Raw genomic sequence first — 17,530 nt, 5'->3', positions numbered from 1 at the left:
GTTTTTTATTTTTTTGTGTTTTCTGGTTTTGATTAATTGTTTATTGATTTTCCAGAAGCTATGGTGTAGCAGAAGAAGAAAGTGAGAGGGCTGTAACGCGCCAACTCAGGATTCTTGTCATGATTTATGTGGTTCCCACTTCCTAGTTTTTATTTTATCCGCACCACCACAAGGAAGAGACAAATTCGTTTTCTAAAAAAAGAAATTGTATGAAATATTTCTCAATTCATTCTTCAGACAAAAATAGAAGGAAATCTCTTCAATTTATTTTACATTTCAGTTTCTATAGATAAATTTCATCCTAAATAATTAGCTGATTACAGTTTAGAAATATTTACTTTTTTGTGTTAACACATTAACACTTGTATTAATATTAGTGTTCGGCATAAAATTTTGATGGGTCCAAGTGTCCAACCCAATTATTCAGTGAGTTCAAACTTTTGAAGGTCCAATTAGTCTTTGTCAAGCCAATCAGAAATATTTAGGCCCAGAATAATTAAAATAATTATATTTTACTCTTTTTCTCGCGAAATTCTATATTTGGCAATAGTTTTTTCTAGAATTTCGAGTGGAGAATATAATTGGGCCATATGGACGGGGACGTCCAGAGTAGTTCCCAAGGTGCAAAAGCATTTTCGATTTGAGAACATATAAACTAATTTAATTTCAGTAGCATGTCCCTGCACAGTCATTTCATTTTAAACTCCACATTGCTCCTCTGTGTGAATATTCTTGGCATGTCAATATTCAATGGTACTTTCTCGCATGAAAATTCACTTGCAACTTTCACGAACTACAAAAGTTCTTTAAAAAATAAAAGAGAAAACCTAATGACTTGCTTAGCAAAAAGGAACGAAAAATAAAGAACGGGTATTAAGTCTTTCCTGCCATTATTTAACAGCACTCACCATCCTTTATTATCTTTCAAACCTAACGTAATGTATACCAGGCAACCAATTTAGACTTTCGTTTTCCTCTTATGATGCACTCATATGGAGAGCTACCAACGAAGCATAAACCCCATCTTCAATCTTCATCAAGGCCTCATGACTTCCCCTCTCAGCAATCACTCCATTCTTCACTACTGCTATAACATCAGCGCCTTTAATTGTTGAGAGACGATGGGCTACCACCACAGTGGTTCTGTTCACCATGACATTGTCTAAAGCTTCTTGAACCACTCGCTCTGATTCCGCATCTAATGCACTGGTTGCCTCATCAAGCAATAGGATTTTTGGGTTTTTCAATATGGCTCTTGCAATGGCAATCCTCTGCTTTTGGCCTCCTGACAATTGTGTGCCTCTTTCCCCAACTAAAGTGTCAAAACCACTTGGAAGTGAGCTTATGAACTCGTATGCATTGGCTGCTTTAGCAGCTGCAACTATCTCTTCTTCATTAGCTCCTCCTATTTTGCCATAAGCTATGTTTTCACGGATGGTTTCATTGAAAAGAATTGGCTCTTGACTGACCAAACCCATTTGCTGCCTCAACCAGCTTAACCTCAACTTCTTGATTTCGATTCCATCTAACAGTACGAGTCCAGAATCAGGGTCGTAAAATCTCTGTAGGAGACTTATAACTGTAGATTTTCCACTGCCGCTTTCTCCAACCAAAGCAACAGTCTAGGAAAAAGGCATTAATAATGCAATTAAATCATTGTAGGCTTATCAAGAAAGTGATTTATTCATCTGAAAGCTTAAGAGTCGTGTTGAATACCTTGCCAGAAGGTATGGTTAGGATCAAATCTCTGAAAATCTGAACATCAGGCCTTGTAGGGTATTTGAAGCTGACATTTCTGAATTCAATATCACCGTTTACAGAACCTAATGTCATGCCCTCGCCTCTACTAGGGTCAATGTTGGGTTTACTGTCCAGAATTTCAAATATTGAAGCTGTGGAGTCCTTGGCTTTATTGGTGTCTGGTGCCAAGGCACTGGTCTGGGAAACCCCAATTGCTGTAATTGTTAAAGCAAAGAAAACCTACAAGTAACCTACTGTAAGAATCATACCAAAAGCAGCAGAAAATATATATTTACAGACAGTCCATAAGTGATGTACCTTGAAAACCTGTCCAAAATTTGCTAATCCTTGCTTTACAAAGATGGATCCTACGTAGAAACACAGAGCATTTGCGCAGTATAAAGCAAAGAAAGAGAAGCCATAACCAGCACCACTAACAAGACCTAGTCGAATGCCTTGTTTTTCTGGCCCTTCACATTTGTTCCTATACATTTCCATGACCTTTGGCTCAGCACAGAATGATGCAACAGTTCTAATGCTACCAACTGCATCATTTGCCACCTGACTGGCCTCTTCATACATCAGCTACAACAGAAAAATAAAATAATAAATTTCCGAAATAAAATACTTAAGATTTGATTGGCAACATAGGAAGTAAGAAGGCTAACCTTAGCATCTGCACTAAACCCTTTCAGAAACCTCATTTGAAATACTCCTTGCAAGAGAATCAAAGGTGACACAGCAAGAATCACTAACGATAGCCTCCAATTAGCTATAAATGCTATTAGGAGGCCTGTTGTTATTGTTGCTATGTTCTGCACAATGAGGGCCAAGGTGTCACCAACAAGACTTCTCACTGTTGAAGCATCTGTAGATAACCTTGCACCAACTGCGCCACTAGAAGATGACACACATTTGAATTTAATGAATGATAGAAATTAAGGCATAGTAATTCCTTTAATTTGTTGTTAATTTACCTTGAATTTGCAGGATCATCAAACCAACTGATTTCTTGGTGCACGACCTTCTCAAATGTCAAGGAACGAATTCGTTCTATTAATTTTCCACCAGCAACTCCAAAGAAGTAATTTTGTAATGGCAGAGTAACCAAAGAAACCAAACCCAAAACCACATAAAGAATCGCCCAAAACTTGGATTCTTTCCTCATTTGCTCTGGTGTTTTATATAACATTCTAATAGCTGATGAAAGTAAGAGGCCAAATATAGGAAAAACTAGGCCATGTATTGCGGCAGCAACAGATCCAAGCAATAACACGGGAGTCTCAGGTTTGTTCAGATAGGCCAAACGCATAATGGAAACCTCTTGCCGCTCGAGATTAGCAGGTTTGGTTTTTCCAAGATCATCACCTCCTTCTCCAGAAGGGTAAATGTTAGTTCCATTAGAAATAGCAAGATTGAGTGAGTGAGAAGATAGCCTTCCTGACGACCCTCTGCTAATTGATCTCAGCGATGATTTTTGGTTCTCAAAGGAAGACATGTTTTTGTCTATATAACCGGTAGTGGCCTTATCTGTTTCAGATTTTTCTCCACTTTCAGCTTCATCAGCGCCTTCTTGGAGACGAACAAGCTGAGAATAAGCACCATCAGGATTCTGGATTAACTCATCATGAGATCCTGCAAATAAAAGAAAAAAGACAAGTGGACATATAGTTATTTATGAGTTCAAGTATTTTAACAATGAAATTAGTAGCGGTGTTATATTCATATGCAAACGAAATGCATAAGAATTGGTAATATAACCTTTTTCCACTATTTTCCCTTGATACACCACTGCTATGGCGTCAGCATTTCTAATAGTTGTCAAACGATGAGCGACAACCACGGTGGTCCTGTTTAACATGACATTTACCAATGCATCTTGAACAATGCGTTCAGACTCAGCATCTAGTGCGCTTGTTGCTTCATCAAGGAGAAGGATTTTAGGGTTCTTCAAAATTGCCCTTGCAATGGCAATCCGTTGCTTTTGTCCCCCAGAAAGTTGAGTTCCATGCTCCCCTACCATGGTATCAAGGCCCTGCAAACAGAATGAAACAAATATCAACTAATTAGTACGATTATGCTCCTAGATTCCAAGATTGTGCATTTATCATTAAAAGATAAAACTAGAGAATTTGATATACCATTGGCATTTTGTCAATAAATTTTGCAGCATTGGCAAGCTTTGTTGCTGTAATTATTTCCCCGTCGGTTGCATTATCCTTACCATATGCTATATTTTCTTTGATGGTGCCTGTAAATAACATCGGCTCCTGACTAACAAGCCCAATCTTTTCTCTTATCCATCGAAGTTTAAAGTCCCTCAAATTAACACCGTCTATAAGTACTTCACCAGCATCAGGGTCATAGAATCTTTCTAACAAACTAACTACAGTTGACTTTCCGCTTCCACTTTGACCCACTAAAGCAGTAGTCGTGCCGCTTGGAATATACAGTGAGAATCCAGCAAAAACCTGTACGTCTGGCCTTGCAGGGTATCTGAAGTAAACATCTTTAAGTTCAATATCTCCCTTGATGTCCTCCAAGACAACCCCATTAGTGTCATAAGCATCAATTTTGGGTGTTCTTTTAATAGTCTCAAACATCTTGTATGCAGCAGCTTGACCTGCTGCAAATGCATTAAGACTTGGCGATGTCTGTCCCAATGCCCTAGTTCAACAAGATATCAGAGATGTAAGAAATGTACCCAAGGTTGTGTCGCATGACAGAAGATTGACGAGTACAATACATAAAGCATACTGAATATTTACTGTAAACTTCATTCAGATTTAGGAAGAGCCTGTGGTGAGCACCTAAATAATTTCATTCAAATTTTGTTTATATAATAAAAAATTTACCATATATCAAGCTTTTTATGGCCTGTCAAGACCTTATATCCCAATGGCACTAAGCTCCTCTCTTAAATTTTTCTTAAACGTGATGTTGTGAATTTAAACCCTCGATGACTATAATGAGTGCGAGTTATTGGGGGGGGGGGGGAGTCTTCAGCGGCTTGGGTATTTCAACCCGAAGGGCCATGCAAAAGAAGATTAAAATTAATCAAAAGATGGTCTCACATTCCACCCGTCATAAGCGCGATAATTATAGTGATGACAGCTCCTCCATTGTACCCCCTCTCACGGACCAGTTTGGCTCCGTACCACATTGCAAGTCCATAGGTGCTGAAGATTATGAACAGAACAACTCCAAATCCTAGTCCAGTGGCCATCCCTTGTTGAACCACTGTTTTATAGGCAACTTTCAACTTGCTATTATACTTTTCTACTGCTTTCTTCTCCCCAGTGAAAGACGCAACCTGTTCAATTTCGCGAACAAATCAAGCACCAAAACATTTTCAAACATCTCAGACAGTTCAACGAGTTTTTTTTTCTTTTCTCTGGCTTACTGTTCTAATGGCTCCAACAGTTTGTTCAACCACATTTCCTGCTTCTGCATAAGCAAGTTGTCCACGACTTGACATTTTTGCCACAAACATTGACGCGATCCCACCAGCAATGACAACAAATGGAACACATGAAAGCAAAACCAGAGCAAGTAGCCATCCTCTTGTAAAGGCAACCACAAAACCACCAACAAAAGTAGAAGCAAGTTGCATAAACTTCCCAACCTGTTGTAAATTACCTTTTTATGAGTTTTATTTGAATCAAACCACTAATCCATATTTTAAAATCGATCTAGAGAAAGGAATGATACGGATTATGGTGTTTTCCATACAAGAAAAGAAAGGAGCTAGGTTTACCTTTTCTCCCATGGCATCTTGAATGAGAATGGTATCACCAGACATCCTACCAATGACCTCCCCTGTGGTTGTTTCAGTGTCGAAGAAGGCAATGTCCTGTCTTAATATTGTTTTCAAGTACAATCCACGGATCCTTGCGGCTTGTCTTTCTCCTGTCACCATCCAACTAGCTACCTCTGAGGCACATGTAACAAAATGACTCTCAGAATGCCGTAGTTATCTTTATAAAAGTGGCACTGACTTTAATTAAGAGGAGACATTTATTCATGTATTTGTGCACAAATTATATGAATAAGACGGAATAATGGAAATGTAGGCGGTGTTTACTTCCCATCTTTGCATTAGGATTGACTTTTTATCCATCTTACTCAAAATATATTACAACCTCCTATACTTACTATAAAAGCCAATTAACTAATTTAAGTATATTAAGAAAACTAGTTAAATTAGTTATTTATAATAAATATGTGTTGTCCTTCCTAAATAATCCTTGCTAATTAAGTATATTGGCTAGAACTACCATTGTTATAAGAATTACTTTGGGAATAAATAAATAAATATGAGAGACAAAGTGAATTGAGATCTTATATTTAGGACCAAAATAAAAGTCAAACGAGCTCTTATATTAAAGAACGGAGGTAGTATATCATTTCACCTTTGTAAATATATAATTGAAGATGAGGGAGTAATTTCAACAAAACGCATTTTGTTTATAAAGTGACTGCCACTTGTTCATTCCCAAAGTGGAAAGCTAAACAATGCCTACGTATCGTCCTCAGCATGCTTTCGTTTATGAGATAAACAAATTTCCATGACTTGCAACAACTAGCGAAATATCAACGCATCAGAAATAAAAGAACGAGGAATCTTACGGAGACATGAAGCAACGCCAGAACCAATAGCCAGGTATACGAAAAGTAATGCAACCTGTTCTAAAGTAACAGACATCAGTTAGTTTTCTTTTCACATAAAATATCTGTAATCCAGATGGTAGTAATTATGCAAGAAGGGAAATCATATCATTAAAGAAAACAAAAGACTCTGAGTCTTTGAGTCTAGTAACAGAAAACCTTTCCCCTCTAAAAGTGACGGAGCAAAGTAAAACTGGCTTTTCATCATAAACCTTAGAAGCTACGTGCTTATCTGGGAGGGTTAAATTAATCCAGAAATAGAAAAGCAATGTTGATTACAGCAATCTAGTAGAATGCATATGTACCTTAGAAACTTCATGCACAATGCGTGATTGATCAGTCGAACCAAAAGTGTTGATGAGCTTCCCAAAAATCAGTGTCATGAGAGGCTGTGATAACCCATTGGCCACCGCACAGATCGTACCGATGGTCATCAAGATCACGTCGCGACGGTCCGCGAAGGTAAAGAGCTTGTGAAAGGGAACCTTCTGCTTGCCCGATGAATCTGTTGTTGATCCTTCCGGCATGGCTGCTGCGTTCGGCCACTAATTCAAAACTTTCTGTGTTAATAAACTTCTCTTTCTTTTTCCGCTTTTAGCCACCGACTTTTGCGAAACGAACAACGAAAAAGAAAACAAGAATTTCGCTAAGCTTAGGGAGACATGTTACGCAACAGTGATTGGGAAGAGAAGAAACGGAGCATGATGCATGTCACGTAGGAAAAAGAAGATAACAGTAAAATGAGAGAACAGTGGCGAAGAGAAGGGATGAATGGCACAGAACCTTCTAGTTTGGTTTTGTTACGAACTCAATCTGATTTGGGTACATACTAGAGATCGATTATTTTTTCTTTAAATATGTATATTTAAAACTAAAATTCTTCTGAATGTAACAAGAAAAATAACTAAAGTCCTTCTATATGCTTTTTGTTTGTTTGGTAGAACAATCAATACTCCTGATCTTAAATGCCATCTAAGCTAAACAAATCATGGTCCAATTTCTTTAAAATAAATATTTTTGTACAAACATTAAATTATATATCAATTTATAAGTTAAGTAAATTAGTTCTAAAAAAATAATAAATATGGGAATAAAATAGATTAAAATTTATATAGTTAGCATTTTCTCCAACCTCTCACCTAGCTCCTGTATTAAAAACCAGAAAGAATATTTATGACGCTTCTTCAATAATAATCTTACCAATTAGTGAGTATTAAAATTTAATGCACAAAAATAAAAATTAATTGTGTTACATGAAAGAAAGATGTAGTATATAAAATGAAATGAAATTCTATATTTAAGATTAAAATATAATTTCTTGAATAAGCTAGCCTTTTGTTACGTTTAGAATAGAAGGGAGTATGCGTTAAAATGATGAGAAGAATCAGTTAGGTACATTGATTTTATCAATTATTTACCAGAAATACTGACACGAGGCAATAAAGAGGGGGAAATATCAAACTTATTTTTCAATTCCTTCCCCTCGACTCAACAACAAACCATACTCCTTAACTTTTTTTTATCCCCAATCTGTCTTTTTAATGTCTTTTAATTTTAAAATACATAAATATATATATTTAATGCTTGAATATGTAGAAAAAATCTATACATTCATTAGTTAGGTATATGTAAGATTTCATCAACAGAAGCTTCTGCTGCATCAGTCTTCTTAACTTACCTAAACCCAAAACCCACTATTTTTGGCAAGAACCCAATTTATTAATCCCCAAATCCCAAGTCTGCTAACTGATTTTTTAATCAACAGAAAAAATTGCTGAAGTGTTGAAGTAGAATTTAATTTGACGTAATTCCTTGTTTGCATGTAGTTTCAGATTAGTACTGATGTTACTGCTCCCTCCCAGCAAAGTTGCGCTAGAAAAGTTGAGAATATGAGGAAATCAGGAAAATAAATACTCCTTACATCCTATATAAGGGTCTCATATTTAGGATCAGAAGAGTAGTGGCTACTATACCTCTAGCTAGTGTTTCATATAAAAACTATATAATTAATTTATGAATATTTAAAAAATCAGTTAAGTTAGTTATTTGTAATACTATCTTCAGTTCTAATTATAAGACCTAGTTGACTAATTTGAGAAGATTAAAGAAACAATTTAAGTTACTTATTTATAATAAATAGATGTTGTTTTTCCTAAAATATCTTTATTAATCAACTATATTGGCTAGAACTACTATTATTAGAAGGACAATCTTGGAAAAAAAAAGTATAAATGTGAGAGACAAAGTAGATTGGGATCTTATATTTAGAACCAAAATAAAAGTTAAACAAAGTCTTATATTAAGGACCGGAGGTAGTAATTAAATATTATCTTTCTCAAATATTCTTATTAATTATATACATCAGAACTAAATTTGATAAAAGCCTCTTAATATATGTAATTATCACATGAACTAATTTATATATTAAGTACTAGAGATAGATAGTAAGGCAAATTTATATTCTAAAGTTGAAGATACGTAACTAAACTGATTTTCCTTTTCTTTTTAAAAATTATAAAAAACAAAAAACAAAAGGACAGGGAGAAATTAAAAGAACTTCGGCCACTTATCATGAAACGAGTATGAGAATTTTGCTTGGAAAGTGCAATCTGGGAATTCAGCTGGCCAAAATGGGGGCCTACGGCAAGCCCAAAAACTGATGGACCAAGTTGGACGAGCAACAAGATTATTGGGCCTTAAATAAACATTGGGCTGGACAATAATGGAAAAAAGAAGCAAGTGAAGAGAGTACGCGCGAGGAGGGGGGTGTTTTGAAATAGAAGAGCAAAAACCGGGACAGGGACAGAGGCAAACAAAACAAACGGAGAAACAAGTTGGCGCTGGTTGGGAGGCACAGGGCGGGTTTTCATTTTCAAACCAAGTAAAATTACTACCTCGGATACGAAATCTGTAACAAACCCTCTTTCTCTCTCTCTATTCCCCTCGCTTCCCTCGTGATTCGTGTAATCCTAGCCCTCCCTCCTCTCTCTCTCTCTAAAAGTAGTGTTCTAGCTGCTGCACAAGGCTTAAAGCCTCGTCTTGCTCTCCTCCTCCAATTGTCGAATCAGTCTCTGTACTACAACTCCGTGTTGGAACTGCTCTCTCTCTCTCTCTCTCTCTCTCTCACCCCTTCTTCCTCTATATGCGAATTTAGGGTTTTTGTAGATGTACACTGAAACTCTTTCCCAACCCCACCACCCTGCCCACGGTGTTTTTCATCTGTTGCTGATTCACCTCCTTAAAATATGGTTTCTTCTAAAAAGGTATCCTTTTCTTCTCAACTTGTCCACCGACTTTCAATTTTTTTTATATTGGGTATTTGTAGGGATTTAGTTGTAAGCTAGTGCTTGGAATATTCTCTTCGTTTATGTCCAGTAGGGTTTTTCCCCTTCTGTTGGTTAAATTAGTTCCCCTTTGGCATTTTTAATTCTATCGTGCATCTCATTTGTTTCTGTTTCGTTGTTTCTCGTCTTTTGCTGCCTTGAACGTGTCTCATTGTGTTTTTGACCGGCATTTCTGACGTGGTTCTCCAGTTAATTTCTAGACTGAGTTTAATATGATTGTTCGCTTATGATTGACTATGTCTTCTTTATCAACTTTGTGTCTGAATCTGCTCTTTTTTGCGTCCAAGCGTTTATTTTTTTAATAATAGATTTAAACACATGTTTAATCTCGTTACTTTTACTATGAATTGGGGAAATGGGGGGGAGTTGCTTTAGTGTGTGAAGTGAACATGCTGATGTTGCAAGAAAAGAATCTCTCGGGATTTTGAAGACTACTTTTCACAAGCAGAGCATTTTGAATATGTGGCTCAGGGGACAAAATGACGAATTCCCTATCTGATGCAATTGAAATCATTGGTAAATGATAGGCGCAGAGAACAATATTTAGCTATCGACATGTCCCTCACGGGCAACAATCATTAAGACATAAGGAGAGCATGTGGTACTTCCCCCACCCAGTACGCTAGATCCTTGGTATGGGCAGACTCTCTTCGTGGCACATTAATGGGTATCAAAGCATTCCACTGTTTCAGTCATGCCCTGGTTGTGCAATATAAGTTGCAGCCTTTATGTCTGGTGAATGTTATGTGCAACAGAATCCTTCCTGACTTCTTTTATTGGTTTAATATGGCCCAAATGTAGTTCTGTAATGTTATTAAAGGATGTAATGAAACATTAAAAAACAGTATCCTTTCAGAACTTATGGGCTTGTGGAGGGAGCCAGATCCAGAAAGATATATTCTTTGATGTAAGAAAAAGGTTGTAAAAAAATTCATGTTTAGGGGTTACTGTAAAAGTGCTTAATATATAATTCCATTCTAGTCATGTTGTGGCAGATGGGTAATATAACAAATTCAGGTGCTTCTAAAACAAGTCTTGTCTGCATGCTAGCTTTGTGTATTTGTTAAATTAATTTACCATACTAAATTTGTTTAAATCATCATGCTGGGGTACCAAAATAGCAGGGAAAGATGTGAGAAGGGAAACTGCTCTCGTGCCCAAGCTTTCAGTTTATTAGTACAAATTTATACTCAAATATTAGCAAATACATCGTTGAGGCAATAATGTAATTAGTGGTAACTACAGAGTCAAAGAAAGAGGTCCTGGATTCATATCTCTCTTTGTAAATAAGGTCTTTTGGTTATGTGCTATTCTCTTTGTAAGATTTTTTTGGTTCTTATTTTGTTGAAATCACTAATTGTGAAAAGGAAAATAACATAAGGATAATGCTGTGGTGTGTGGTGCTTAAGTATTTTCCTGAGGGGTGCTCACAGACTGACTTTTACCTTAAATTCGGGTACCCAGGTCTCTTGCTGGAGATAAAATACTAGTACCATCACTGTATTTTGTTGACTCGTTATTATCATTATTTTTCCCATATCTGGTTTGTGACTTTGTTGTCTATCTTATGAATTGGGTTGTAGATTTTTCATCATCGACCTGTTACTATTTTTACAATGTCTGCCTGTTTGTTTCTTTTTTTCTTATTGATTTCTAGATAACTTGTTTGCTCCGTTTCTCGCTGCTGAGAATTGGACCATTATATAATTTCAACTAGGAAGTTTTATTCACATCTCTATTTTATTTTGGTTGATCTGTTCTGCCCTGTCACTTGTTGTCTATCTTAAAAGTTTTTTGCTCCGTTTCTTATATAATGCTTATAGCAAGTTGTCGGTCTCAGTGTGGCTGTTGACCAATTGATTTATTAGATTTTGATACCACTATGCCGATTTGAGCACTAATTGCCTCTGCTATGACTACTTGTGTTCCCTTCTCATTTGCATTCTTCTTGCATGAAGAGATTCTTTTGGCCAATTGTTTGAGGACTCTGTTTGTAAAGAATTACTTGCTGCCCACTATAGTTTGTATCATGTTGCCATTACTCTTTCCCCTTTCATTTTGTTTTTCGTTTATCTGCAGGGTGGTGTATAGTTACTGTTAGAATCAAGGCCAACCATTCCAATTTTGCCTCTTTTATTTTTCATCCAATGATTGCCTTGTAAAGTTTGCATGCTGTTTAAAGAACTATGAACAAAACCTGAGCAAGCCAATCCTTCCCAATTTGACCCCTGCAAATGTAGTGCTCTTTACCTAAATTTAATGTTATTGTAACATAGTATTGCCAATATCACCATTAAGAAGTATTTTTGCATGCATAATATCTTGTCTAGCATAATAATAATGCATTACGGCTTTCTCCTCTAATTTCTAGGAATTTCTGAAATGCTATAGCTATTTAAGTGAATGAAAGGTCAAACCACATGCTTATTGAAGCCTGAAATATTGTTTGTCATAAAAAACTTGAGTTCACTGGTCTGTTTAAAGTGTGTTTGTCACTATGTCTCACTATCCCTCACCTTCCTCTAGAGGCCAGGAATGGCATTTATAGATGATGATGCATTTCGTGTAAGATGTTAACATTTTATTGAGTGAAAAGAGCTATAAAATCACAAAAGCACTCTAATAGACGCACATTACTAAGAGAATGCCATCAAGTGATTCTGTTGCTTCCATTGTTATGCATTATTCAGACATACTTGTGCGGTTCGTGCTTGATAAACATGTATCCTGTGTTGAATTAAAGTTAATCAATGGATTATTAAGCTCTAGTTGCTAACTAGATCATCGATGCTTGGTAACTTTCTAATGGATGTAAAGCTTCTCGTTAGGATGTGTTTTCTGTGTTCTATTTTTGTTCAGTATGACTCTACAGCAGCAATGAAGTCGGTTTGCATGACTTTACTGCCCTGATATGCTCGTTTGTTGCCTTGTTTCTTAAAATTTGTTGACCTTTGGCAAATCTTTTCATGTATTAGGTTTGGCAAACATAATGGCGTTGCTGCAAGTATTATGATCTCTGGCACAATTCAAGAAAGACGTGTCACTTGAGGTGCTTGGAGTTATGGATTGATCCACTCAAGGTTGGGATTGGGAATGAAGCCATTTGGTCCGCGAAGTTTAATCAATATGTCTAATATTGAAAATTTTTTCCTGTAAATCATTTAATCAATATGTTTAATCTAGTCTGGATCAATCATTTGTTGTACATCCAGAAGCTCGATAGTGATCCTTTCACTCTTCTGCTATATATGCATTGAGTTTGTTTTGTTTATTCAATCCAAATACAGAATCAACTAAGATAGTGGTAGAACTTCCTTAGCTTTCCATCTTGGCAATGATTAATACTCTACTTAATCTCAGGTCTATTAGATTGACTTCATATGAAATGCTTATCCTGATGAGTTTGAATCAATAGCAGAGTTCTGAATTGACTTGCTTCCAAACACCCATTGTCTTTGTGCATCAACATGGATCATCTTTACATGTGGGAATTGTTTATAAACATCAAACTGAAAGTCGGTTTATTAAGCAGACATGAATAGCCACAACATGAACAAACTAGATATCGGAGCACAAGTGCATTACATTGTTGATTGTTCGTGAAGGAGCCTAGAATCTGGGAAGCTTGCACTCAAGGGGTCGACCTTGAGGAAACCTCTTGAGATCTTTGCAATAGTTATAAACCATGTGATACCTCTGTACCCATCTGAGTAATTTTCTGCCGTAAGCATTTAGACTTTGAAGCTGCTTAGCATTATTATTATTGTTAGTGGAGACACAGGAAGATGAGTCATTAGGCTTCGAGCATGGCTTAACACTTAAGTCCCTGAAGGAGGCAGTGAAAGGAGCACAGGTCCAGTTAGTTTTGTCGAGGCCTCCTCTGGTTGCCCACTGGTCTGCACTCCATAGACTGGAGTATAGCTTCATTGGCTGTCTGTTGGGGAAGGGAACACCTTTGGCTTCATAGTTGTTGAACACTCTAATAGGGACGCCATCCACTAAGAAGCTGCCCAGTGCCCACAGAATTGAAAATATAACAATAACACATTCAGCCAAGTAAATTACTGGGAAAATTGTGTCGTTTTTATTTGATTTTGTTGTTTAAATGCCTAACTAAAAAGGATTACTTCTTGACTAGTGACTGAATTTCGATATTTGTTTCCCCAAAAGAAAAAATAATTGTTGCTATTCCGACTCAGGCAAAAGTCCGTTTACTTTGGCAAGCGAAAGATCGTTTTGCAAACTGTAAACCGAGCATGTTCGAAGTCTACATAAGTTTATTTGGTAATAAAAAGGTTCAAAATGTATACATTGGAAACAGAGAGGTGTATGTTTAATGATTCTTACATGATGTTTTGGGGGTTCCATACTATGGAATAGGTGTGAAATTTCTTGGTTGGATCAAACCAAAGATAAAACTGTTGCTCTCTTGAACCTCCGCCCTGTGTGTAAACATTGGTATGAACTATGTATGGCTGTCCGCTGACGTTTCCCAGGAACTCAAAATCTACCTCGCCATGGTTTGGCCCTTCTGAAGATAACTGAACCCAAAAATGAACAAAGAAACAACCTCAATGGCTCAGTCTACAAAAAGACACTGAAAATACCCGAACACAGACAAAAGATGTTTTTTTCTTGCGCTTACATAGTATGCTGTAACAGTGCCAGCTGAGTTGCCAGAGACAAGTTTAATCTTCATGTCAAATCTTCCAAACAGATATTCTCTCTTGGATTGGAATCCAGAGCCAGAAGCCTCATCAAGAGAGAGTGTCAAAAGCTTTCCTCCTTCAAGTGTCTTTGCCCGATGGTCACCCCAAGTGATGTCTGTACCATCGTAGAAATTACCAGCTTCAACGGCTGAACACATACTCGCAATGAAACAGAACAGAAACAAAGCTGAAACTCTCATTTCAAATATTTCCATATTCACTTTGGCATCTTTTTCTCTTGATCTAATGGCCTTTATATAGTCTTAAATTGCAAAGTTGGCTGATAGCTTCACAAGGTAAAGTACAGAAGGAAATAGCTGGCAAAGAGATGCATTGAGCTAACAGTTTCAGCACCTTTGAGTATTTGATACCCTGCTACAAAGACTCCATTAGAGGCAGAGGTATGTGATCGACGCAGGTTTTATAGCTGTCAGAGAGAACTAATGGATTGAGAATTATTCAAAGGAACGCAGGATTACACGTGAGGTTGCACCAGATTTACTCGTTTATAACTGAAGTAATCATCTCTATTTCCATATCGGCATATTCTTCTCAAATAAGAAACGGAAAAGAAGGAAGAAAATGTTAATTTTGAAGCACGATTGGTCACTTTTTTGCCTTTCGGTATTTCAATTCGATCAAAACACTCCTGGTTCTTGATTTTGAGTTAGCATGGTTATGTGGAAGTATTTAAAAGTCGTCTCTGTTTTGTAGAGTATTTAGGAGACATTCCTTGAAATTTCAGAATTCATACGAAGTTTATTTCTATATTAAAAATCCGCAAGTATCTGTCTCCCCATGCAGATATTACGTAACCAACCTAGAAACCGCCATTAGGAGATTTGCATACAAGTGATATACCTTCCTTAGTCTCACCTTCAAAAGTCAAAGGTGGAATAATCTTATAGGGTAGGTCTTTACCAGTCAAGGTTGGAAAGCCATGTTCCCAGGGACAGCCACGTGGAATATATGATATCATCTCTCTCTCCAGCTCTCTTGAATTTTTTTTGTATGATAATACAAATAATCACATGCAATTTTATTTTAAACTATTCAGGAATACAGCATATATAACAACACATTTTATTCACAACATAGGACCTGCATGATGGACTACATAAACAGGACTCTAATACATACGCTTTATATCACATGCCACTTTTATTCAAGATGATAGATATACAGAGAATCACACATTATGCTATAATAATTAACAGTATATGATTAATTAGACGGTGCTGGTGGCATGTTCTTTTTTAATCCTCAGGTGCTCTAAGAATGACTTCCCTTGTTGCTTGCGAGAGAAGAAATCATGCACAAATTTTTCCATCCCAATACTTTTGAACAGTGGAGGATTCTCTGGGCTCATCAGACTCTTCGCAGGTCCAATTTCAGAGTCAAGTTTGGCGAGGAAGAACAAAGCCAGGGAGATTCTTTCCTTGTTTGAATTCACTGTTGCCCTGTGCTCCGCACTTCTGTACACGCCATTGCTCATAATCTGCAAAACCACATGTAGACATCTTAATTACACTTAGCATGCATAAATTTGAGCATATGGAAAAATAAACAAGATGATAATGAGAAGTTAACCTCTAGAATGTCTCCAGCGTTGACAACAAGGGCATTAGGGAGGATGTTCACAGGAAGCCAGACGCCATTTTTCTTAACCTGAAGGCCACTCACTCCATTGATCTGGTTCAGGATAGTGATTACCGTGGCATCTGAATGAGCACCAAACCCCATAACCAGCTCTGGTTTTGGGCATGGAGGATAGTATGTCATTCTCAGTGATTGCATCCCATCCTCAAACACCTCTCTCATCTCTCTCCCCTCCATTTTCAGAGCCTTCTCCAGCAAACCCACCACTGTCATTCCTAGATTTTGCACTTTCTGTATGTATAAATCCAAGATAGTCCTGCACATGGTAAGTAAGATACAGTAATCAGAATCACAGGCTGGTTTGGTATACTGCTGTGGGTTGGTCTACTTCTAACGTTGACTTCTTAAATACTTCTTGATATATTTAAGATTGAGAGTTAATTTGGGGCGAATTAAACATTTGAATATTTGCTGTGAGAGAGAGAGAGAGAACCTGAGGGATGAAGGGAGCTCTGGGAAGAGATATGGCTTTCGTTGGTGAATGGGGTTGATAGTCATATAGAACCTATCACACCAATCTTGTTTCTGATCTTGTGATCTAATTACAGTTCCATATCCTTCAACATCACCTGGCCTTATCTTATACTTCATCTTCTCTTGCAGTGGCAGCCTGAAGAATTCTTCAATCTCAGTTCTGAGCTTCTCTAGCTCCTCCTCACTGACTCCATGGTTCACCACCTGCTCACATAGAACATAATGAAAACAAGAAACACGAACTAAAAAGAGTAGCTAGTCATCGTGCTCCTTTCCACTCTGTAAGAGAATTACCAGGTTGGGATGAAACAAGAAAAAGAGCAGAAGGCGGATTCTAACCTGAAAGATGCCCCAGTCTGTACAAGATGAGTGCAATTTCTGGAGCTCAGCCTCTGTGTGTTCCCCAGAGAGCAAGAGGTTCATGTCAAGAATGGGTATTGGGGCTGCATCAGTAAGGATTTCAGTTTCAGAGAACTGATAATGATCTTCGCGAATGTAGCGTTGAGGAAGAGAGGGAAGAGGGTTCTTCACGAGCTCTTGGACACTCAATGAAGATGGATCACAGACTATCAGGTTTGCTGGCCAAGAGGATGCCATGGTTCTTCTCCTCCCACTGTATACCAAGGCACTATTTTGGGGGGGGGGGGGGGAGATATATACACCAAACATGCATAATATATAGCGTTTTTTTTTTTTAAACCTTGACTATGTGTATAGTTGTTTACTGTTCGGTTTTATCTTCGATTATGTACATTCCTTATTTTATTTTTTTTCTTATGTATGTATATTGCATAACATAAGTATTTTAGATGATGCATTTTGTATAATGCATATAGGACCCACGTTAATCCCTTTAAAAATAAAAAACTAATAAAATTTAGACGGTAGAGTTTATCTCAATGATCAAACTTCTATTTAAATGATAATTATTTGTCT

The 17,530-nt window shown here is 37.1% G+C and overlaps 2 protein-coding genes and 1 long non-coding RNA gene across 4 annotated transcripts; 1 reads left to right on the top strand and 2 right to left on the bottom strand.

Annotated features, from left to right (window-relative positions):
• Positions 1-977: 977 nt before the first annotated feature.
• LOC114722911 (ABC transporter B family member 9-like) lies at positions 978-6,935 on the bottom strand. Its single transcript, XM_028909032.1, has 12 exons — positions 6,714-6,935; positions 6,370-6,424; positions 5,498-5,673; positions 5,144-5,365; positions 4,815-5,053; positions 3,882-4,407; positions 3,502-3,775; positions 2,718-3,375; positions 2,409-2,637; positions 2,059-2,325; positions 1,717-1,980; positions 978-1,622 (listed from the first exon to the last, which is right to left on the bottom strand). Exons 1-12 carry the CDS (start codon positions 6,933-6,935, stop codon positions 978-980), a joined length of 3,777 nt encoding a protein of 1,258 aa, XP_028764865.1.
• A 2,356-nt stretch (positions 6,936-9,291) lies between these two features.
• On the top strand, positions 9,292-13,189 carry LOC114722957 (uncharacterized). Its single transcript, XR_003738195.1, has 2 exons — positions 9,292-9,671; positions 12,728-13,189. It is a non-coding gene; the product is annotated as an uncharacterized LOC114722957 (long non-coding RNA).
• A 2,339-nt stretch (positions 13,190-15,528) lies between these two features.
• On the bottom strand, positions 15,529-17,231 carry LOC114722955 (codeine O-demethylase-like). 2 transcript variants are annotated; one of them, XM_028909076.1, is made up of 5 exons: positions 16,934-17,231; positions 16,554-16,798; positions 16,052-16,376; positions 15,689-15,959; positions 15,529-15,659 (listed from the first exon to the last, which is right to left on the bottom strand). In XM_028909076.1, exons 1-4 carry the CDS (start codon positions 17,189-17,191, stop codon positions 15,690-15,692), a joined length of 1,098 nt encoding a protein of 365 aa, XP_028764909.1. In that variant the 5' UTR covers positions 17,192-17,231; the 3' UTR covers positions 15,529-15,659; position 15,689. The 2 variants fall into 2 exon arrangements, with proteins under 2 accessions (XP_028764909.1, XP_028764908.1); XM_028909075.1 differs by having other exon boundaries at positions 15,529-15,959.
• Between the last annotated feature and the right edge of the window lie 299 nt (positions 17,232-17,530).

The sequence above is a fragment of the Neltuma alba genome, unplaced genomic scaffold (genome assembly GCF_004799145.2).
Source record: "Neltuma alba isolate B1F8T4 unplaced genomic scaffold, ASM479914v2 tig00012116_pilon, whole genome shotgun sequence".
Lineage (NCBI taxonomy): Eukaryota > Viridiplantae > Streptophyta > Magnoliopsida > Fabales > Fabaceae > Neltuma > Neltuma alba.
This window is presented reverse-complemented; position numbering and strand designations above follow the sequence as displayed.

Excerpts from the sequence above, each read along its gene's own strand:
- LOC114722911 (XM_028909032.1), bottom strand. The coding sequence starts at position 6,935 with ATGCCGGAAGGATCAACAACAGATTCATCGGGCAAGCAGAAGGTTCCC. Across the intron at positions 3,776-3,881 it reads TTATTGACAAAATGCCAATG|GGCCTTGATACCATGGTAGG; the intron begins GTATATCAAATT and ends TTCTGTTTGCAG. Across the intron at positions 3,376-3,501 it reads AGGGAAAATAGTGGAAAAAG|GATCTCATGATGAGTTAATC; the intron begins GTTATATTACCA and ends TTTTATTTGCAG.
- LOC114722955 (XM_028909075.1), bottom strand. The coding sequence starts at position 17,191 with ATGGCATCCTCTTGGCCAGCAAACCTGATAGTCTGTGATCCATCTTCA. Across the intron at positions 16,377-16,553 it reads GAGCTCCCTTCATCCCTCAG|GACTATCTTGGATTTATACA; the intron begins GTTCTCTCTCTC and ends TACCATGTGCAG. Across the intron at positions 15,960-16,051 it reads ACGCTGGAGACATTCTAGAG|ATTATGAGCAATGGCGTGTA; the intron begins GTTAACTTCTCA and ends GTGGTTTTGCAG.